The following is a 24,070-nucleotide window of genomic DNA, read 5'->3' as shown; positions in this document are numbered from 1 at the left end:
ACTTTAAACTTGCAAAACTTCTAGTGAAAAACAAACACAAAAAATAATACAGAATAAAAAATAACAACATAAAATGCATAGCTTGCAAACTCACACATTTATATTCAATTCCAATAATAAGAATACCAAACAGTTTAATCTATAAACTGACCATTTGTTGCTTCATCATCGAAGTCGAATGCAGGAAATGTGTTATATGAACAGCAAATTAATGCTAAGTGTTTTTCTAGTTTCATTTTCCATATCAGAATTCCTAATGTTGAAAGTATCAATAACTGATGTTGAATCTGCATCTTATTGTTTACTTCCAGGATCTTGAAATGCTGCACCCTTTATAATGCAAACTCTTTTATTCATTGCTTTACTTAATACTTCTATCATGAAGAACTAGTTATTTGTCATCATTATCATTTCTTTACAGAGAAAACTGTTTTGCATTTCATACTACACTCAAAGCTCGGTAAATAGCAAATTTTATTGTAATTGTGGTTAAAATGAGGAACCAAAAATGGGAGGGCCTGAAGATATAGCTGGCATAATGAAGGTCAATCATCAAATTTCGAATCCATGTATTTACATTTTGTAAAGAAACGATAACTTAATAAACCAAATTTGTTTATCCATAGACTTTCCTATTTTATTAGACTTCTGGAACAGGGTTATGTTGCTACGAGATTGAAGCCATCACTACAGAAGTTTGAAAGTAGCTTTCTAAAATAAATGTTTGTAATCTTCACTATCATATTTATTGTTATACAAAAAAATCTATATTTTAATTAAGTTTTCATGCCATAAACAATATTTGCTAATTGGAAATATTTATTTATATATAAATTTGCAAGATGACAGATAAAGATGTTCCATGTATAAAATTGATATGATCTACAATAAATCAAGCAAAAATATAATCAACCATACTAGTCCTTGCTCAGATCTGAATTGCTATGACAGATTTCAAGTAAATTTAAAAAAAAAACAACCAAAAAAAGAACTCCATATAAAAATACAAATTATTTGTAGACAATACCAGTAATGCTTTTATAATACTTGTGGAAAATTATAACTGAATTAATCATCATATACCCTAGATTGTACATATATTTTGAAAGGTTTTGGGTGTACAATCCCATTAAATTCTGACTCGAGTTTAAAAGCCTGTCCATTTTCTCCAGCAGAGATTGAAACTTGATGCATTATGTATGTAAAGAACAGGAATATTTCCACGTCAACAAGAGTCTCTCCTGGACAACATCGTTTCCCTAAACCAAACGGCAAGTACTGGTCTGGTATGGCCAAGTTCTGTTTATCATCAAGGAACCTACAATATGAACAGTGCACATGAATTAATAATTAAATTTTTACTGCAAGTACTGATCTGGTATCACCCAGTTCTGTTTATCATTAAGGAATCTATAATATGTACAGTGCACATGAATTGATAATTAAATTTTTACTATCTATAACTTTGTTATTTTATACTTAATATGTTATTTTTGCAGTGAACGAACATGCATAAAAAAAAGAACCCACCAATTTGATTTTATTATTATGATAAATGTATCAGTAGTTATTTTCAAAACTAAAAAATGAATACTCTTGAATATGTTCATTTGACAGAACCCTAAAAAGAACAAACATCCAGGAAAATAGATATGTTTAAAGTACACTAAAACAGCGACCATCTCTTTGGTCAAAACTGAAAAAAAGAAACAAAAGTTAAACTCAAAGGAGAAAAAAGTATAGTCTAAAATATCGAATGCTATGGATAAATAAATGTCTAATAATAAAAATGCTAAAAATAAACATCATAGCAGGATCCTTATAAACATTACAAGGAGAGTACAATAGCTTAAGTTTGGGAATGAATTTAAGCAAGAATGCATTTCCAAATGGAACAAAAATATCATTGTTTTGTTAGTCACATCTTTAGTATAACCAAACCATTAAGTTACTTTTGTTAATAAGCACTGTAAAAAAATATTTCTACATTTCAAAAAAGGAAGCACACAGAATAACTGTGATATGATATGGTAAACTAACAAGTAATGTGACATAGTAAGAAGGTAATATGACATTGTAAACCCAGTGTGACATACATGTAGTTAGAGGGTAGTGTGACATTGTTAACATTTACTGTGACATTGTAAACATGTAATGTAACATTGCTAACAGGCAGTGTGACATAGTATCAAGGCAGTGTAACATTGTAAGTTTACATGTAATGTTACATTGTTATAAATAGGCAGTGTGACATTGTAAACATGTAACAGGCAGTGTGACACTGTAAAAAGATAAATAGTGTGATTTTGTAAACAGTGACTAGTGTGACACACATGTAGTGGGTAGTGTGGTAGTCCTATAACATAAGTAGTTGCATGATTTTTAATTGGGTGTTTAAATGCAAAACACATCTAAACATTTAAATTTATAAAAGTTGACAACTACGAAGACTTATGTTTAAGTACAAGGCAGTGTGGTATTCTCAACTAAAAGTTTTTACCTCATTGGATCAAATCTCATTGGATTTTTCCAGTATCTCTTATCATGATGTATACTCCAGACATTAAACATCATTATTGTATCTTCTGGAATGTCAAATCCTGGAAAAATGAAATATTCATATATTTAAGTAAATGAAGCAGTATATAAATCTGGTGTAAAATTTACATTTGTATGTGATGACATTAGATAATTTAAACACAGTGCATTGTGAGCCAAAGAACTACAAATGGGTCTATCATGAAAATTAAACATGATCTACTTTCATAGTAGTAAACAATCAGGCAAATTATGAAAAAAAACCCACATATTATTATCTGTTCTTCTGTAAATAAGTTTTCATCTGAAAACCACCAGGGGAAACAGATGGACAGACATTTGGACATACAGATGAACATGAGTTGTCCTTCAAAACAAAGGGAATCACATAATACCACACTGGTATGTGTGACTGGGTATTTTTTCTCCATGTTCAGTAACATGTGGTAGGTAAATGTTAATCCTATATTACATACTTCGATCCCAACTCTTGTGCCAATACACCTGTACTATGCCTGGAATTTGTTTGGAGGTTATTCAAATACATTGTATTTTTTTTCAAATTCTGCTATATAATGTACATATATTATGTACTTGTAATTAAAATAACTGTCAAATGAGTAGATGTTGTTGTTAAATAGGAACAAATGATTAACCCAATTCTGTGTAGGAGAGCCAGGACTGACCTGGAAACTCTGCTGCTTGGGTTGTGTTCTGATGGGCATTTTTCCAACTACTCTTTTTTTCTTTAAACCAGTATGCATTAAATAATTTCTACAAACCTTGAAAAACACATCTTCTAGTGGTTCTGTGTGGCTTCAAGAATGGAAAGATTGTTACTATTCTATGAACCTCTAAAATTACAGCCATAGTGTAAGGAAGATACGGTTGATTAGCAAGAGATGGAAATCTTTCTCTTCCAACAACTTCATCAATTTCTCTCTGAACTAGTTTCTGGCAATCTGGAAAAGCTATCATATAACCCATTAACCATAAAAGTATCGTTGGAACAGCTTCAAATCCTGATTCAAAAATTTCCAACAACAGATACTCAATATCATCAGAATCTATTAACCCTTTGTCTTCATCTGTTTCTATAAATAGAAGCAGATGATCTACAATGTCTCGCAGCCGATTTGGATTATATGTGTCTTTATGATGGTTGAGCATATCTCTCTGAATACAGAGCTGAAGGTTTGTCCTATCTGCAACCTGCTGTTGCTCATCTTTGTAAAATGATTGTAGAAAAGGAAAGAAATTACTGAGTGTAAAAACTCTCTTTGCTTTTGATCTTATTAACAGGGATTTAAATACTTCTTGTATAGTCTGATCTTGAGCTTGGTGGAAAACTAATGACATCATAATATGCAAATGAGCAAATTGGAATGATTCGGCAGGGTCAAAGGCTTCTTCCTGCTTTAAGAAATGGCAAAGTAGATTTACAGCTTCTGTTGCAATCTTGTCTTCAATATTTGTGTACAGCGAACAATAGCTCTTTAGACAGTCGTTGATGAATTTAGATTTAATGGCTGTTTTCTCAGTGTAGTCAGCTGTACATAGCCCTGTAAAAAAGAAACAAAAAAAAACTCCTTGGGTTAAAATAGTCAAAAATATGTTAATTATATTGTCAACATGTACATGTATGATAGAATCAAATTGTTTTTAATTTTCGATATGAGAAAACTGATTTTGCTTCACACTGATTAAAATTTAATTATTATTAATATTAATCTCAATTCAAACTCATCATTTTAACAATTTTAAATTCTGCACTATACAATGCACTTACCTCTTTGTCGACATCCATGAAAGAGCCAATCAGAAGATGGTAGATTAGGCCTCCCGTCAAATATTATATCTGATAATTTGAGTCCATTTGTTATTCCATCTAATGAACAAACAACAACAACCTTTTGTTTGCCCGCTTGAAGACTAAATATATCTCCATATTTGGTTTTCAGGTTGGTAAGGCGTATGTGATGTCGGCCTTGAAAAATCATAGGATTACCAAAAATTGGCCAAGGAAAAGGGCCCGGTGGAAAATTTATGTGAACATTTTTCCAAATATAAATTGAACTCAGAAAGAAAAGAAAGAAAAACATAAACAGTTGGCTTGTATCTAACTCACTTATAAATTTCATTATAGACATTTATTAACCTTTTGTTATTTTTAAAAATTATCACCTTTCTGACTTTGTCAAAAGTATTTAAAAATAATGATTATTTTTCCCCTTTTTGTCAGTAGAATTAGCATCTAAAATAGTAATTCATAAAACCTTTCACAGATTTATGTAATTTGAATAAAATAAGACTTTATCCATTTAATTTCCCCTTGTTTTGAAAACATATATGATTTTATCTTTTTTTCTTTCTCTCTTGTAAGCCATACAACTGATGGATTTATACGTCTATAATTATGATGTTTTTATGCTGGCAACTACTTTTTTAAATCATCTGCACATTGTACTGTCATCTGTTTGATGATTCTCAATGTCACATCATTATCTAAAATTAGTACAGGACTGCAAATACAAATATAATAATTCCAATGTTCACATGTAAATGTGCAAATAAGTTTAACTTAACATGCATAAAAAATATTTCTTGGTGGGTCATTTTAATTAATCAACTTCAAACCTACATATCATATATAGTTTCCAAATTATAATTTCTTCAAAAATTACCAACCGCTGGTCAAGTGTGTCTCCTACACTAATCTATGGCTATGCAAATACTGAGCTTTGAGACTGCTAAAATACAATATAGATAAAATATTCCTTAAATGTGTTTCTTGGATATCAATGAGATATTCGTGTTAAGTACATATAACTTTAATAAACGTTTACCTTTTATTTTTGTTTCAGCATCTCCAGCTTCACAGTGCTTCAGCAACTTCATCTGTGTCAAACAAATGCTTGTATGTTGTTTACATCCCATACATCAACGAAAAAATGTGGTGGTGATTGGGTATATTCTAAGATAATACTTGTCATATTAAAATCTGTTTTCTTTTTTGATTGTTTAAGACGTTTTTGTTACTTTTAAAACGGCTCATTTCTCCAATTCTGTCTTCAATGCAAGCTCCCAAGTGACACTGATTATGAGAAATTGCTCACGACATTGAAAAAGTGTGGACGGCAAAGGTCAAGATCAACCAAAAACTTATTGAACTAACACAGAAATTCGAAGTTTTAGTCCGATTCTGGTGGCAATACAAGGAAATGGCAAACACTCTGCACAGCAGAGTTGCTGTTTCAAAACTTTTTCAGAATTTCAGGTTAATTGCGTTTTTTCTTAGAACTAGAACAGTAGAAGTTAGATTGCATTTTCAATTCCATAATTTGGCAAGAAATTTATCCCCTTCCCAGGCATAATCCACAGAAAAAGGAAGTTTTAGGCTAGAACAGGTGTCAGTCTCACAGAAATTGCAAGCACTATGCAGATATCATAATAAAAAATCCAAATTTCAGGGATAATCCTTGATTCCAGGTCCATTCTTGTACCAGTTGGCTCTGCTGCCCTGAATCTGCAAACAGTCCTGATACCAGACTCAACAAACATCGATCATGATTAATTTAACTGTTTACTCTGAACCTAATACTATTAATTGAACACAACTTGATTACATCTTATTCAATAATAATTTGTAGGAGCTTTAAATTGCTTCAATAACATGCATCTCTGTCATGTCATGTGCACAAGTAGGAGTTTAACTTTTAACTTGGTTATGTTTACATAACTTTTTAAAACATTCATTTATTATTCATCAAAAACTAAATGTTCTTTATAAATATAAGCTCACTCTTAAATGTATAGAAATTTGTCTAAAAATTTCATCTTCTGTCTTCAAGACTATTAAGTCAAAACACTTCATCCCAATCTATTGAAGCTTTTGAAATTGTCAGAAATGTGACCGACAATTTTACAAACATCTGGACTCCCCATCCCCAGCTCCAAATAATGAAAATTAACAAAAATGATAAATGGCATGAAGTCTACAATTTGAAAAGGAAATTAGTTCTCTATGCTTCACATGCACTTAATGCCAATAACTTAGTTAAAAGCAACCCATTTTATATTGGTGGCTTCATGTCTATTTAAGAAACAAGATACGATGTAAGAATATTTTTTTTTCTTGATAACATTTTTTTGTACTGTATTCATTATAATGAAATTGTCTGTACACAACTACACATGTCAAACTAGAATGTAGTTCACTTTTTGGTATCTATAAAACATATTTTTTTGTTTAGATTTTCTTTGGTTTTTTTTATGTTGTCAGAGGGATTCTATTCAAGTACATGCATGTACAATAATTTATCATTTGCAGGTCAAGAATTAAAAGCTGTTACCTTGAAAGAGTTCTATCTACAGATGGTAAGTCAAAAATTTGTCTAAATTATGCATGTAGATGTATTTTTATTTAATTATATTGATGCATCATGCATAAGTTGTATTTTACCCTTTTGAAGAATATTAATCCTGGAAAATGTCCTTTTGAAAATACCAAGACATGTAGAAATTAATTTTAATGAATCCAGGATTTTTGGCTATGATAGGGCCAAACCAAAAAATTCTTCAGCATACATGTACTTTCAATATGAGATACATTGTAGGTAAAATCTAAAAAAAAGCGATAGGTAAAATCTAAAAAAAGCTTTCACAGGTTTTGTCTTGATATTACAAGAGTTGGGAGTAAATTTACATATATGTATAATATAAAACCTCTTTTTTGCCATATTTCCTGATTTTCAAGACCAATAATACATGTACATCAGATCCTGGATTTTCGTTTTACCATTTTTGGACTTCTATACCATTTATTTCCCTTCTGTAATATGATATGCCTTCCTTCTCAAAATATTGGAGCATGATATACATGTAAGAATGTAATGAGAGAATGAACATTTCTTTCAATGAATATATACATGTACTTATCTTACATTGTAGGTGTTAAGCCCATAGAAAAAATTTTGATTGCTAACAGGGGTGAGATAGCATGTCGTGTAATACAGACAGCTAGAAGATTGGGTATTAGAACAGTTGCTGTGTACAGTGATGCAGATAGAAATTCACTTCATGTTTCCATGGTAACTTGATTTATAAATAAGTTTTGCATTTTTTGTATGTGACTACATCAAATAAATGTCTTTTTGTAAAATTTTGATAGCATGACGTTTTTAAGCAAAATCTTGACTAGGTTATACATATAACTCCAAGAATTGAAATATGGTCTTCTGTGTTTTAAACATGATTGTTGTGGCTTATAAAAGGTCATCTTTGGTTTGATTCCAACCATAAACTTCATTTATAGTTTAGACCATTTATTATGATTTAAGAAAAAGAAATAATTCTTTTATCCTGATACTTTGTAGGCAGATGAAGCTTACCACATTGGACCACCAGCTGCTGCACAGAGTTACCTGTGTCAAGATAAAATCATGAATGTTGCCAAGTCCTCAGGGGCTCAGGTATGAAGTAAATAAAACTATTGATGTTGCCAAATCTTCAGGGGCTCAGGTATGAAACAGCATGCCCATTCACATGCTGCAGTACGTATTTCACCTACAATAAAAATCATGCACATACAATTTCAGAAGTCAAAACGTTCATGCATGTACAATTATAATGCCCTATTTTTATTTTAGAACACGTTAAGTTCAGTGTTAAGGGCAAAACATCTTTTTGTATAAAAATACCAATAAAAATTGACAAATGTCTATTTCTACATGATAAAGGTATTAAGAAAAAAACATAAAATAGAAGATTTTACATTGTAATACAGTGCAGATCGGTCTCCGGTTTTCAATACGTTCTACGTCATATATTCCGGTAAAGAAAATGAAACTTAAACGAGACTTACATACCCTATTTTTGTCCACCACTGTTTCACAGATAGGGACATAGAAATAGTGCTGTCTGTTTGGTTACTCTTATGGATGCAACTTCTCAGAAACCGCTTGGCAGATAATGTTCAAATTTTGTAGGATTGGAAGTTACATTTTTAGTTGATCATATTATGGGGCCATTTTGATAATACAAATTTTTACTGGGACTTTAGCACTTTTTTTGTGACTGCAGGTGTACATATGGCTATGAGTTGCTTGTTTACTTAGCACAACCTTATTTTTTTCTGTCATTTTGAAAAATACACTCTACCAAAAAAATTACACTAGAAAGATAAACAAAACAAAAAAAAAATTATACAGTTGAGTGATGTATGGATTAGAAAACATACAAAAATACTTAAGTGAGTAATTATCATTCAGCTTTCTAAAAAAATATTTTAAGTTATTTTCTTCCTTTGTTTAGGCAATTCACCCTGGATATGGATTCTTGTCAGAGAACACAGAGTTTGCAGAGCTTTGTAGTAAAGAAGGGGTTATTTTTATTGGTCCTCCAGCATCAGCTATCAGAGACATGGGCATTAAAAGGTAAATAAGGAACCAAAACTTTCCAAAATAAATGAGATATGAAATTTGACTTGTTGTCTTGAGAAAACAACTGAAGAAAGAAATAGTTCGTGTTCGCATGTATCAGGAATGTCTTGCTGTATGTAAGAGTTCACTTTGCACAGTATTGATTTTTGCATTGCAGCTAATGTGAACATTTATAATATTTACAGTTTCTTTCAAGTGAACACATTCGTAGGTTTCAATTTTCATAGTTTCGAAAAATGATTAATGTTATATATTTCTACAAATCAATTTTGCCAGTACTTTTTTTCATGATTTTTTTTCAACCACGAAAATAAGAACTATGCAAATATTAGTATGTTTACAGTAACTAGAATTGTATTTCTAGATTATTCAGATCTTTCTTGACAGATATTACATACATGTATTATTTCCTAAAGCATTTTACATAAGCTCTCAATTTTCAATGATTATAGTAAGAATCTAATATTTTAATTTTCCAGTACCTCAAAACATATTATGTCTGCTGCTGGTGTGCCAATCATTGAAGGTTACCATGGTGAGGACCAATCAAATGAGAGATTGAAACAGGAAGCAGCTAGGATTGGCTATCCTGTGATGATAAAAGCAGTTAGAGGTGGAGGAGGGAAGGTACATTTGTAATGATATAAGACAGAAAAAAATGTGTTAAAATTTACTAGTATACTGTAATGAATTATAAATATGATCAGATAATATGAGACAGATGCTGTCTTAAATGCCCTGAAGAAATAATAACAGATGCTGGAAATGGTTGGAGTTACCTTGTTATGATCAGTCCTTTGTGTGAAACAATGAGAAATTGTAGACGTTTGTTGATGACAGTAACTGTCATGGCTGTCTTCTGCTTCCACAGCATCTACTCATTAGGCCATCAGAAAAGTTGGAGATCTTTCACATATGGAAACCCCTTTTCTGTCGTATTTACAATTGTTTTGGCCAATGGTATATCAGATCCTTAGTTTTCATTGTGCCATTCTGGATTGGCTACCATTTAGCCCCTGTTTTTGGAGCAAATCATATGTAAAATGAATTTTCTTCTTGAGATTTAAGAGTTTATATTTTATCTCCATTTAGAATTGAAATTTATTAGGCAATAAAAAATATTGTAATATTTTAATTGCAAATCTGTGGTAGATATATTTTTGTTCAATGAACTAACTAACCCAAGAATACTTTTGGGCAATTTTCTTCATTTTTAATCAGTATGTATGTTGTTTTAATGAAATTGTCATGATAATGTTTCTGTTGTTGTGAGGTTTTCCATTACAGAGTTATGGAACTTTAAATGCCTATGCCATAGCATAACTCAGTATTGTTTATTTTGTTGGAATATGTTTGTGTTGGAATGAAGCCAACTTATATAACAAACATAATGTGTTTGTCATTATGTGATTCTATAGCAGAAATATAAGATTAAAAATTCTGATGTTTTCAAATGTGTCACACATTGCAGAAAAAAAGGAATAAATACTTACATGTAGATTATGAAGTCATTTTATCTAAGTGACAAAAATTTGTCTTTTTTTCTCTTTAGGGGATGAGAATTTCCATGACTGAAGAAGAATTTGATAACCAGCTTGAGTCAGCTAGAACAGAAGGCATGAAATCATTTGGTGATGATGTCATGTTGGTTGAAAAATTTGTTGAAACACCAAGGTGTGTACTGAGAAAGTACTATTGTTCATGGGCTACCTATTTTTGTGGTTTTCGTGGGTAGACCAAACCATGAAATTTGGTTCCCAATGAAAAGGAGATTTCCATTGGTTTCTCCACTGAAAGCCTCAAAACCACAAATTCAAGAATCTACAAACTTGTGTTTCTTCCCTAATCCACAAAAATTGGTATCCACAAATTAAAGTGCTTTCACAGTATTTTAAGTCTTATTCAGATTTTTGTACTAATAAATTCTTGTTTTGAAAAATGTGATGAGGATGCCTTTTACTTACTTTATGACTGAAAAAAGATCGTGAGTATTGCATTTTGTTTTCACCTTTTTTTGATACAGTAACAATATGGGTAATGAGGCACCCTTAAAAAAAATGTGTCTGGGCCCAAGAACCACGAAATTAAATTTATTTGGCCTTATCAGTATGTAAGGAGGTAGACCTAGAGAAGGGACATAAGTCTTACAAATTGTTGGAACATTTGTATTCAGCATTTTACAAAAATCTCATGTAAGCATCAAAGTGACTTGAACTGATTTCATTCTGTTTCAAATGAAAGCTTGATAGGCTTTGGTGAAATTCAATATGATACAAACATACCACTGATTTCAAGAGTTATGTCCCTTACCTGAAGTCTACCTCAATAAATCATCCCAGTTTTGTTGAATTTTGTTGGCTTTTTATTTGATTTTATCCTGTATTCTCTTACTGTAGACATGTTGAAGTCCAAGTATTTGGTGACCATTATGGTAACTATGTATATCTGTTTGAGAGAGATTGTAGTGTACAAAGAAGACATCAGAAAATCATAGAAGAGGCACCTGCAGTAGGTTTGATTAAATGAAAATGTTTTTTGTGGGTCCCTATATGATGATTCTGTTCATGTCCTAGTATGTCTCTGTGCATATCCTTAATCCTCCTGTATTAGTTGGGAGACTCCTACACAATCAAGGAAAAATTGAGAATCTCCCACATAAAAATGATGCAAGATTTGTGGGAGGTTTTTGATTAAATCTACTGTATTTTCTGTGGAATAACGGAAAATTACTTTAAGCTAAAGCTCCCACATTATACATCATCAATGGGGAAGAATATACCACCTGAACTGTTCCAAAGGTTGTCTCTAGGTTCCAATAGATATGGTGTTCTATCTAGATTCTGACATTCATGCTCCATCGTGGAAAAGAGATTACTGAGGGTAAAAATAATGTGTTCTTTGCAAGTTTTGGACAAATGGAAAGTATTATGCTATTATCTTTTGATTAAAACTGATAATAAATATATCTTGAAGATATGGAAATATGATATCTGTAATAGAAATTATCTTTCATTTTATTAAGTGTGGAAAGGTGATACACCCTATATTTAAGACTAGCTGAGATACTAGGTAAACTTTCAGACATAATTTTCCTCCACTCTTTCAAATCCAAATTTTACCATTATTGGTCCTTTTAGCTCACCTGGCCGAAGGCCATGCGAGCTATTGCCATCACTTGGCATCCGTCGTCTTCATTAACAATTTTTTAGTGTATGCTTACTTCCGATTTTGGCAATTTCCACTTTTTTGTTTGGCTTGGTAAAAAATGTCTGAATTTGAAGAATGACAACCTATAATGAAATCAATTAAATCATATTGATTTGTCATTTTTAGCCTGGACTGACGGAGGAAGTGAGGAAATCTTTAGGAGAAGCTGCTGTTAGGGCTGCACAAGCTGTCAACTATGTTGGGGCAGGTTAGTAAGATATGACTGAGGGGTTTTTATCATCCTTGACTACCCTGTCAGGTCTTGAAGGATGGGAGTGAGATATGGAAAAGTTATATACAGGGTTCAGAAAATTATGATTATCCGACTAATATGGTAAAAAAATACAAAATATGGTCAAAAATACAAAAATTGTGTTGGATATATATACATGTATATGTTTTTTTTTTTTTAAAATCTTATACCAATAGCTTTTTTAAATTCTACGTCATGCATTAAATGTGACATGAATGGTCAGCCAGGGTAAAACGGAGTTTAATGGAGTTTACATTTATTTGGATTCTAATAGGACTTCTTATTATTTGTACATATTTTTAAAAAGATACTGCCTATGTTTTGCAGGAAATCTTTGTTGATGTGGCGCAAAATTCTGTTGAGATCCTGTGAAATTGGATGAAACATCTATGATGTCAGGAATAAGTCGTCTTTGACTTTGGCCATATATTTATCAAAGTATTACTTACCATGGCTGTGGTCTAAAGACATTTGAAGCTGTCGTATTAGTAAAGAGTTGGGATAAAAATATTGAGATTTTTCAATTTATCATGTTTAGGTACAGTTGAGTTTATTATGGACAAGAACCAGAATTTCTACTTCATGGAGATGAACACCAGATTACAAGTAGAACATCCTGTTACAGAGATGGTTACTGGAACTGACTTAGTGGAATGGCAGATTAAGGTACTTTTCTGACATACAGTGAAAATTATTTAAACCAGACCCTTTGTAATCCAAACTCTGAGATAGTCCTAATGTAAGGGATACAACTCTTACAAATCATTAGAATGTCTGTATTCAGCTTTTTATGTCAATCTCATGTAAGCATCAAAGTAAACTGATTTCATTCTGTTTCAAATGACAGTTTGATTGACTTAAGTAAATTTGAATATGATACTAACATATCACTGATTTCAAGAGTTATGTCCCTTACCCTAGGTCTGCCTCCTTAAACCAAACTCTAAATAAATCAGACCTTGAATAAACATTATCGTGTGTAAACAAAACCCAGAATTAACTGAATCCTATATAAACTAAGCCGTAAATAAACACTGAATAAACCTAATTCTGTTTAAACTAACCTGTATGAGCCAAAAACCTGTGTAAACCAACTATTTTCTGAAGGGCCATTCATATCAGTTTCTAAGCATTTTATACTTGTGTGAATTGAACACCTGCCTTAAGTTATAAAAATCTTCAGTTTAAAAGTACGTTGTTTTTAACTGGTCATACAAACAATTTTAGATCTTTGATATTTTACATAAAGTTCTGCAATCATTTCTACAATGAATTTAAACCATAAATTTTTTTTAGGTTTTTATATGACCACAATTTTTGCAGTCCTATTATGTTATTATTCTGTCGTGTTGTTCTCATCGTGAGCTTTTTTGAATTAACAAGAAATCTTATTGCGAAGGTGTTTTTATGCCCCCGCGACAAACTGTCAGGGCATATTAATTTACCCCTGTCCGTCGATTTGTCTTTGTCAGTCTGTCTGTCCGAATTACACATGAGCATAGCTTGTCCGGCTATCTCCTTGTACAGTTTTTGAACTACATCTAAAATATTTTACAGGATATTTCCACATATGATGAGGGTGTGCAGGTCCAAAGGATTTTGATTATCGTGAAATGTTACGGAAATTGTTGATAATTACATGTTGTCATTTTACTCAGAAATAAATGGATCATGGCTTGCCCAGCTATCTCCTCGTACAGTTTTTGAACTACATCTAAAATATTTCACAGGATATTTCTACGCATGATGAAGGTGTGCAGGGCAAAAGGATCTTGATTTTCATGAAATATTGTGGAACTGGGTTAGACTTTATTATTTTTGTCAAAAATATATCCCAAGCAACAAAGTTAGGGATTTGTTATAGGGGATATTAACATTTTTTATGTGTCCATTAATTACGTCCATCGGTCCCCATTTTAGCGAGCGGGGCATCATTAGTGTCTTACAGACACATTTGATTTCTTAATAAGATAAAAAATCACCACTAACAAAAGAGGCGGGGGCTCCTGTGATAAACAGGTCTTCTATTTTGTTATTATAGTGAAACCTGTCTAAACTGAAACCTGTATTAACCAGACACTTTTTAAAGTCCAACTTTTGACCCTTGGTACACAAAACATTTAAATTGAACAAAAGTGTGAAAGATGTTCAGTTTAGAGAGGTTTCACCATATCTAATTTACTTGTATATGACTTATAATAGTGAATAATGAGGCACCCTCAAAATGGGCAAGGGAGAGTTTGAAAACCAGGAAATTATTTTCTTTAACCTTTGTTCATTCTTACTCTGTTTCTAGGTTGCTAGTGGAGAAAAAATACCCAAATCTCAACAAGAGCTAAAGTTGACTGGGCATGCGTTTGAGGCAAGAATTTATGCTGAAGACCCTAACAGTGCCTTTATGCCTGGTGCAGGGCCACTTCACCACCTTGTTACACCTACTCCTAGTGATACAGTTAGGATTGATACTGGTGTTAGACAAGGTATTACAATACTGCAAACTGAAATTTTCATGGCAGTTTAGTTTTTGCTATTTTGTCAAAAAAATAAAACCAAAAAAAAAAAAATGCAAAATGTAGATAGTATGAAAATTTCCCAGCTTACAGTATCTTTGTATCTACTGGTAATATGTTTTTTTAATGTCTACAAATACTTAAAAATTTGAATGAATGGAAAAGTAGCATTGGAAGATGTACAACAGAAACACCAAAAGGAGAACAAATGAAAAACAATACTGTGAAAATGTCTTGATTCATGGATACCAATTTTCATGGATTAGGGAAAATGTAGAAGTTCATAGATTCTTGAATTCGTGGTTTTGATTTTTACAGTTTTCACATCAACATGAATCCCTTTTTTATTGGGAACCAAATTTCGTGGTCTGGTTCATTCTTGAAAACCATGAAATGGGTACCCCACGAAAAATAGTACTTTAACAGTATGCACAACACAAAAGAATTAGAAAGAAAACAAGGTCAAACAGCATGAATAACACAAAAGACCAGGCATGAATTTTAATGATTTAAAATCAATTCCTGTATCATTTTTTTTTATGGCCCCGCGACAAAGTGGTTGGGGCATTTAGTTTTACTCTTGTCTGTCATTACATTCTTCGGCGAAGACCAGTTTTCTAGACTTTTTTTCTTAACGCCTTGATAAATTTAACATATTTATTATACCTTGTTTTTTGATGGAGCTGTGCCTATTAACTTGGAAAATATACTGTAATGACAATATTTCCTGAATTTTTTCTAAAACCTTGGGATATCGACTGTTTTTTTGTATATATTTTAAGGCTGTTAAGACATATAAAAGATTGTTGCTGAGTTCTTCATTATACTAAATGCATGCAACATAAATCTGAAAAACACATTCAATGCTATACTCGATAAGTTTCCTACAATTTAAGTTACTGCTTGCAGGATATTTTTGTGCTGACACATCTCTCTTTTACAATGGACAGTGTGAAAAGCACCCCATCACTTTTTGGGGCAATAAATACTTAAAAAGAAATGCCTACCTCCTTGTTTCATGGAAAATGGCCTGCCATCCACAAAACTTATTTTGAATGGCCTATTTGTTTTCATATGTATTCTATTTTGTGTGTGTGTTTTTTTTTTTTCAGGGGATGAAGTATCAGTGCATTATGATCCTATGATAGCTAAGCTCATTGTGTGGTCTCCAGACAGATCTACTGCGCTCCGGAGTGTGAGGGCAGCATTAAAAGATTATCATGTAAGTGAGGTCCAATTGACAAGCATTCCATCTGTTTTTTATACCACCACTCATTAAAGTGGTGTGGCTATATTGTACCCCCTATATTGAAATTGGCTTGTCCGTCTGTCTGTCCGTTACACTTTTTTCTTGTAACAGGTTTCTCAGCGTCTACAGGAGGGAATGCTTAAATATTTAGTATATTGCTTTTTCATGATGACTTGTACCCAGTGTCCTCTTTCCTGATTTGTGGCTCTTTTACTTCTTGCTTACTGATCGCCTCAGGAACATTCTCCAAGTTCTTAAAATGTCACATCCAGGATGATCTCAGGCTCTTCTCGAGGATAAAAGGGGTACCATACCCATAGGGCAGGATGTACTGTGCTTCTATATATTTGGGTACCACACATGGTACACAGGTCTTCTACAACGTGCAATGAATTGTGTACCGTGGCATTAATTAGAATTCAATATTTCATAGGTAATTGGTCTGAACACCAATATACAGTTTCTCATGGATTTATCAAAGCATCCAGAATTTGAAGCGGGTAACGTACACACAGACTTTATACCTCAATACTCAGCTCAACTATTTCCTGAGCGGACCCTGTCATCTACAAGTGTGTGTCAGGCTGTTGTAGCACTGGTCCTCAGAGATAGAGAAAAGTCCAAAATTAGATATCAAAATAATCTAGGTTTGTATTTGTATTGTGTAACCACTAGCCATTTGCCCAAATCTAGTTAAAAAAGTGAAGATTCGGAGGAAATTTATTATTCATGCTAGTAGCTGAAAAAGTTTTTGGCACATACTGATACTGGGATAAAAACAGTAGAGGATGCTTACCCTTACAGTACATTTGGCACATATACTGTTAACTTTGACATTTTTCCAGTGGTTATATTTTTACTTATTTTGCTGAATGACCTTTGATGGAAAGATAAAGTTGTTTTCTTGATAAATTTCATACTATTTGATAAACTTAGTCCAGGATTTAAGATTGCACACTGTAAGTAGTTAGTAGAAAAATGTTAATATCGACATAACTCCAAATATTTCATGCAGTCAACATATATTTTCTGTGATTTATTTATTGTGTGTTGTTTCAATCTCCCTATTTGTTTCAGTTATGAATATTTTTTTCTTCATGTAGATAAAAGTTTTAATAAATTATTCGGTTTCGTTGTTTGATATTTGATATTTTAAACTATGAAACATTTTATAAACCTTGTCCTATTGGGCAAGTGGACGAAAATTCTACTTGCTGAAATTGAAATCTAGGTTGTCCTATTGTAAATGAATACTGAAAAATTAATAAGATTTTGTTGTCCTCTGACTTATATAATTTAACTTTACTTGTCCAAATGGTTAATTTCACTTCCATTTGAACAATAGGAGAACCTTAAACGTCATACCATGAGCTGTGAGGTTCAACCATTCTACAATTAAAAAAAAATATATTGTTACATTAAATTTAATAGTTTGAGTATTGTACTCACTGGAACTTGTACTTTTACTGTTACCGTTCAATACAAGACAACATTTTTTATAAAAAAATTTTTCAGATCCATTTTCTCCATTTTTACTGTGTTCATCTGCCAGAATCAACAACCAAGCCAAGAGAACAGTTCATCTAAAAGATGGGGATAATGGTAAGGCCAGCTAATATAATTCCTTGGTTCTCAGCCTTTCTTATTATACTCCCCACTTGCTAAATGGGGATATACAGTCGAACTTCACTTGCTCAAACTCGGATGGCTCGAACACCTGGGATTTCTCGAACACAATTCAAAGAACCAAAATTTTCTCCTATATAATCAGTATAAATAACCATGGATTTCTTAAACTTCGATTTCTCGAACACACAAACGGACTAGTCGGTCCGTTCAATAGTAAATCTTAGAGAATGACCATCACTAACTCAAACTCGACAGCCATTTTGTCAGCTTGGATAAAAAAAGGTGTGAAAAACTGAAACCCTTTCATTAGTCAGTGTCATTTTAGTTAATTACAGGTAATACTTAAGTCATCACTAATTAGGTAGTTTTGATCTAAGTATAGTACTGATTAAAGTTCGAGAATGTTCCTTAGTCGGTATGATGAAAGCATGAAAGAAAATCAGATAAAAACAAATTATTGACCAAGGAACTCAAACTCTGAGCATTTTTAAAAGCGAACACAGCATTTTTAATGTCCACAAATAAACATAATCTTCTGAAAACAAATGAAAAGGATCCATGAACTAACACAATTTCGTAATAAGTAAGCAATTTCTAATGATAAAGTCGAACTTGGACAGGCAACGAAAAAAATCCGGAAATATTCGAACTTCAATTTCTCGAACTCTCGATAACTCGAACACATTTCAATGGTCCCTTGGAGTTCAAGCTACCGAGGTTTGACTGTATAGTAATGATGGTGTTTGTCCTTTTTCGTTACGAAGAGGGTCTTTTATCTGTTAGGTCTCCTACACCATTGAATTGAATTTAATGAAAATTTCACAGAATCTTTATTACACATTCAAATTGTGTACCTTCAGTGTGGGGTTTTCACATTAGCAAAACATTTATGAGTATGGTGACCTTTGTGTACCTATCTCTTATCCATAACTCCTTCCACACCACAGAATGGAATTAAGTGAAAGTTTCACAGAATTTAAACTTATGTACATATTTCCATTGTGCACTTCCTTTTTGAGATTTTGATCCAAATCAATTTGAAGTCAGAAGATGCATGTTATTAAACGGGGGTGCAGTATCAATTAAATGAGTATTGCTTACATTTATTTTCTAGTTATATGTAGTATAGTAAAGCCAACCAATATAATGTCTTGGTGCTTGGGCCCTCTCATATCTCTGTTTGGGGAAGCTCTTTTACTATTTTATTTACATGCCACCAAAATTATGGTAATATTAAAAATTCAATTTCAATTACATGGCTTAATGATAAAATTTTTTAAAAAAAACCTGAAAATTTTTTAGTGGAGTCCGAGTTGCTCATTTGCTTTTGTTACTTTGTATGTATGATTTTAGTTACTTTATGTTCTTTGTTGTGTATGTCTGTTTTCCATGTCTGGTCTTTGTCCCTGGATTACATTCTTTTGATTACCGCTATAACCTTGGTTCCCTTGATTACTCTTTCAAATTAATGTCTGAAACATTATTTTTTAGAAAAAAATTTAGTACGATTATGTTTTATTATACATGTCTTTAAAAGCAATTGACAGTAAATAGCAATTTGTATGCATGACTATTTAAAGCCTTTTTATTTTCACAGTTGCTAATTTTGTGCATTGAAGTAAAATTATTCATTGGTATTTTAATGGCTTTTAAATAGAAAATTAGTTCAATGGTATCAAAAATCAATTTTGCAGGTACTAATTTTCACACATTATATTCTCCATTGTGACTATAGTGATTAAAATCCTTACAGTTAGCTAATGTTCTAGCAAAAACATTTATGGAATACAAATGAATTTAAAATATTTTTTAATACCCAAGATTTCATGTCAGGTTGATATACACCTTGCCATAAACAAAGTACAGCAGTTATTCATTTACCATTCTGTGTACGAATCAGGCAGTGGATGGCACATTTTTTGCCACAGATATAGAAAACAACTGAAAAGCTATTTAAATCTATTCTGAAGCATCTGTGATGTAGATATTTGTTGAGTGCTTATATAAGGAAGAAGTGCAGAAAATTTGTTCAGCCATTTTTCCATGGTGCATTTAAACTGAATATATCAATATCTTAAGACAAATTAAATATTTTGATGGTAATTTCTTGAGGCTATGATGTATAAATACTTAGAGAATACACATTTTGTTTGCCTGATTCTTGGTCAGAAAAGTACTTGATTATTTTTTTTTTTAAGTTACCATCATTATTTCATTATTTTCAGTAGTGAAAAATAGTGTACAGACAAAATATTTCACTTGATTTTCACACGTTTTACTTGATTTTACCTTAAATGAAGCTATGGACTTCACATGTATATTAATGTAAATTGAGACTTCACATGAAATTCACATGAAAATTATGTGAAGTGAAATTTATCTTAAATTCATGTGACTTTCAAGTGAAGCTCATTTCATATTACTTTCATATGAACTAAATTTGGTCGTATACCTATAAGCATTTTTTAAAACAATGTACCGTCACTGTCTTTTGCCTCAGTCTTAAGTTCTGTTGGTCCTAATGAGGAAAATAATACTGTGAAAGTATCATTGTTTGTGGGGTACCAATTTTCATGGTTTTCGTTGGCTGGGTAAACCATGAAGTATGGTTCCCAACGAAAAGGAAATTTCCTATTCATTTGTATGGTAGAGTTGTCAAATCCAGGAATTCAAGAATCTACAAACTGATAATTTTTCCCTAAACCACGAAATTGGTTACCCACGAATGAAAGTACTTTCACAGTATATGGATTTTTTCACTAATGTGCAAAATTGATATCTTGGAAATTTTTTACTGTTCATAAAATCTGACATTGAGCAGAAAACATCCTTAAACTTAAAGCCTACTTTTTATTCTTGATTTTTTTCAGATATTTTAATATCAGTACAGTGCAACAGTGATGACTCATTTGATGTTGCCATTGGTAACCAAACTCACCATGTGACTGCTGAATTAACTAATGAAAATGGTCGTACCTCAATCAGATGTGATATTGATGGGACAATTTCTTCTTCACATGTGGTTATTAGGGATGATGCATTACATTTATTTACAACAGTAAGTACCTACTTTTATGGCCCAAAAAATAAATTGGCATACCTTGGATTTCCTTGAGATTTGATGTTAATGATCCATAAGCCAATCATTGCTATAAAATGTTTTCTGGATTGATATTTTATTATTTTATTATTATTGATATTAAGGAGGTAGACTTAGGGTAAGGGACATAACTCTTGAAATCAGTGATATGTCTGTATCAGATACAATTTCACCAGAGCTTATCATGCTTTCTTTTGAAACAGAATAAAATCAGTCCAAGTTACCTTGATACTTACCCGAGATTGATATAAAAGACTGAATACAAACGTTCTAATAATTTGTAAGAGTTGTGTCCCTTATCCTAGGTCTACCTCCTTAAGTGCTAGTGAACTGCCAAAATATTTTAAGCTTTTACTTTTCTCAGAGTGTAAACAGAAAATTTAAGTTCCATCTTTTTTGTGGCTTCAGCAGTCAATTTTTAGCACACTTTTGAATGTGCAGTGCAGTTTCATTATTGATGCTAGATATTACTGGATTATACTCTTTTGCAATATGGCTGTGCCAATGATGGAGCAGGATAGTTTACCCTTCTGGTGTACATGATGTCACTCCCATTTTTTTTGTGGGAGATCATAATGCTAGTGCTTTAAAGGGTAGTTTTTTTGTGTGACATCTTGTTTTCCTTATTATTAGTTTTTTATGTGTAGTCTTTTTTTATTTGGTTTGCTACATTGCGTATGTAGATCATATTTGTTTCATATGTTCATGTTCAGGCCGTGTTTTGGGATTTTGACTTGTTTGGATCATCCCACTGCTGATACTTCAGATTTTTTTCCCGATATTCACAACTGTTTAATTTTCATGTTACAGGTCTAATCACAAAATGAGTGAAAATTAAAGTGCTGTGAAAATTTCACAGTTTACAGTATTATAAATTCTAATTTATAATATCAGTGAGAGTATCTAGATTTATGCAAGTCAGTTTGTAGATTAATTTGCAATATGAAGAAGTACTTTATATAGAATTTAGAGCTTTCAAATTCACTATGAATAAATTATCATTCTAGGAAGGCAAACACGAGCTGAAGTTCCCTGTACCGAAGTACTTGCGGGCAAGTCTTGGGGCAGGAGGTGCTGATGATGCTGTTGCCCCAATGCCAGGAGTCATTGAAAAAGTTACAGTTCAACCTGGGGCTGAAGTTCTTCAAGGAGACCCATTAGTTACAATGATAGCTATGAAAATGGAGGTAGGTTACCATTTTTATGTGGTCATTAATATTTAAGAACCAAGCCATAAAAAAATTCAGATACTGCCAATAATAGAGGTTAGGCAGGCTGTAGAAGAAACCACCATACAAATAACGATTGTTTTGTCTACAGTACTTATACCATATTCTTAAATGTCTATAATCCTTTATGTATACAGATCTATATTTTGAAAAAAAAACATATATTCATCCTCCACTACGTCAAAGCCAATAACTTCTTATCTCAAAAGTGCAACTGTTTCTGAATTTAGAAATACTAGTGGTTTTGGTGGATTTTTGATTTGCCTGTTTCACCTCCTGCCTGATATTTGTAAATGCTGATACTCACTTAATGCTTTTCTGTGTAAACATTGTAATGAATTTTCAAGAAAATTATTGCTACTTTACAACCATGTGTTTTAAATATATTATCAGAACATCATGTATGGAATAAGCTGATATCTGGTAATTTATAATACACATGGAAACTTTTGCATCGGGATAATTATTACGTTATTTATATTTGCAACCATGAATTACTTATATATGTATCCTTAAAAATAACCTGTAAGTGAAAATTTCTGTTTTAATTAGTTTAAAACATTATGAAATTTGAATGCAAAATTAACACTTATGGAAAAAATGTTTGACCCAGCAAATCACAAAAAATTCACAAATACAGTGTGATGTCCTTAATTTATTGTGTATCAATATTAACCTCATCAATATTTGTTCATAGAAGTTGTTCATTAAATTTATAATTAGGGCCCAGCCACAAAATGTCTGCCCCCTATTGCGATAACTCTGTCCATTAGTTACAAATTGTGTCAGGGCTGCAACTTTTTTTGTCTTTCGTAGTAGGCTTTTGATATTTTGCCTGTGGGTTGATCACTTAAAGACAATATGTTGAGTACCTTTGATATTGACCTATGATCTTGAACTTTGACCTCAAGGTCAAATTCCAGCTTTTTTTTTGTGACAAACTTGTGTTCAGGCTGCAACTTTTTTGTTTTTTGAGGTGGGCTTTAGATATTTGGCATGTGGGTAGATCACATAACAATGATATATTGTGTACCATAGATAGTGGTCTATGACCATGAACTTTGGCCCTTAGGTCTAATCCCCTCTTTTTCAGTGACAGACTTGTGTCCAGGCTGGAACATTTTGTCTTTCAATGTGTATTTTATACTTGGTATGTGGATTGATCACATAAAAGATGATGTGTCACATACCATGAATAATGCTCTATGACATTGAAATTTGACATCAAGGTAAAACAAAATAAAACTGACACTTGTTCCCATAGAATTTTTTGAATTTTTTCCTCTCATCAGATAAATTTGTTGGCTTTCCATTCATTTCCCACCACTCCTTGTGATAAAATGGCTGAATATCTCTCACTTGTTGAGGAAGTATCTTTAGGCAGATCCAATGCCCCCTTGTACTTAAAAATTTTGGTTAATTAAATAGTAAAGTGCTGAAAATCACTGGAGCAGGTTCTTTCTTTTTGAAATTCTTGGGAGCCACTGTATCAGATCTCCAATAGGGGCTCATTGAATTACCAACGTGATACTAGTGTAATCTTAAAGAGTGAATGGTTTCTCCAGGGATCACAACATCTTGTTAATAAAAAAAAAATAAATGGATTTAAATACCTGTATATATACTGGTTATATTTTATGATTCCATTTCAGTATGTTATCAGAGCACCAAAAGCTGGAGTCATTGAAAAGGTCTTTTACAAAGTGGGGGATACTGTTTCTAAAGGAGCTGCACTGGTTCACTTTAAAGAGGAGGAGACCAGTAGTGAAAATGACAATGGTAGTGACAGTGAATCTAGCTAATGAGGAAGAAAATTGTACAGTGTTAGTTGATGGTTATGAATTTTTGATGATCATGAATATTTATTTTGTGAAAAAGTAATAATAAAAAATTCTTAAGATATTGGTATTTAGTT

General features: G+C 32.2%; 2 protein-coding genes across 3 annotated transcripts; one reads left to right on the top strand and one right to left on the bottom strand.

The window, feature by feature from the left end:
• Window positions 1-801: 801 nt before the first annotated feature.
• On the bottom strand, window positions 802-5,625 carry LOC148606606 (cytochrome P450 1A1-like). Of its 2 annotated transcripts, none has more exons than XM_088547143.1 (5): window positions 5,385-5,625; window positions 4,328-5,060; window positions 3,321-4,100; window positions 2,501-2,600; window positions 802-1,318 (listed from the first exon to the last, which is right to left on the bottom strand). In XM_088547143.1, exons 2-5 carry the CDS (start codon window positions 4,686-4,688, stop codon window positions 1,069-1,071), a joined length of 1,491 nt encoding a protein of 496 aa, XP_088403269.1. In that variant the 5' UTR covers window positions 4,689-5,060; window positions 5,385-5,625; the 3' UTR covers window positions 802-1,068. The 2 variants fall into 2 exon arrangements, with proteins under 2 accessions (XP_088403269.1, XP_088403270.1); XM_088547144.1 differs by having other exon boundaries at window positions 4,328-5,043.
• A 21-nt stretch (window positions 5,626-5,646) lies between these two features.
• Window positions 5,647-24,057, top strand: LOC148606605 (methylcrotonoyl-CoA carboxylase subunit alpha, mitochondrial-like). Its single transcript, XM_088547137.1, has 17 exons — window positions 5,647-5,815; window positions 6,869-6,915; window positions 7,489-7,628; window positions 7,914-8,009; window positions 8,851-8,972; window positions 9,458-9,605; window positions 10,531-10,652; window positions 11,375-11,486; window positions 12,312-12,393; window positions 12,977-13,104; window positions 14,735-14,918; window positions 16,061-16,170; window positions 16,631-16,844; window positions 17,713-17,799; window positions 20,697-20,884; window positions 21,934-22,113; window positions 23,808-24,057. Exons 1-17 carry the CDS (start codon window positions 5,760-5,762, stop codon window positions 23,955-23,957), a joined length of 2,166 nt encoding a protein of 721 aa, XP_088403263.1. The 5' UTR covers window positions 5,647-5,759; the 3' UTR covers window positions 23,958-24,057.
• The last annotated feature ends 13 nt before the right edge of the window (window positions 24,058-24,070 follow it).

This window comes from Perna viridis, chromosome 9, assembly GCF_037379345.1.
Source record: "Perna viridis isolate PV_CMFRI_1.1 ecotype Kerala chromosome 9, ASM3737934v1, whole genome shotgun sequence".
Taxonomy (NCBI): domain Eukaryota; kingdom Metazoa; phylum Mollusca; class Bivalvia; order Mytilida; family Mytilidae; genus Perna; species Perna viridis.
Note: the sequence above shows the minus strand (reverse complement) of the source record. Positions and strands in the feature narration are given on the sequence as shown.

Bases quoted from the DNA above. Each gene is read 5' to 3' on its own strand.
- LOC148606606 (XM_088547143.1), bottom strand. From the start codon at position 4,688: ATGTCTATAATGAAATTTATAAGTGAGTTAGATACAAGCCAACTGTTT. The intron at 4,101-4,327 runs GTAAGTGCATTG...TCTTTTTTACAG, and splicing joins TCATGGATGTCGACAAAGAG to GGCTATGTACAGCTGACTAC. The intron at 2,601-3,320 runs GTTTGTAGAAAT...TCATTTTTCCAG, and splicing joins TAGAAGATGTGTTTTTCAAG to GATTTGACATTCCAGAAGAT.
- LOC148606605 (XM_088547137.1), top strand. From the start codon at position 5,760: ATGGCAAACACTCTGCACAGCAGAGTTGCTGTTTCAAAACTTTTTCAG. The intron at 9,606-10,530 runs GTACATTTGTAA...TTTTCTCTTTAG, and splicing joins TTAGAGGTGGAGGAGGGAAG to GGGATGAGAATTTCCATGAC. The intron at 16,171-16,630 runs GTAAGTGAGGTC...AATATTTCATAG, and splicing joins CAGCATTAAAAGATTATCAT to GTAATTGGTCTGAACACCAA.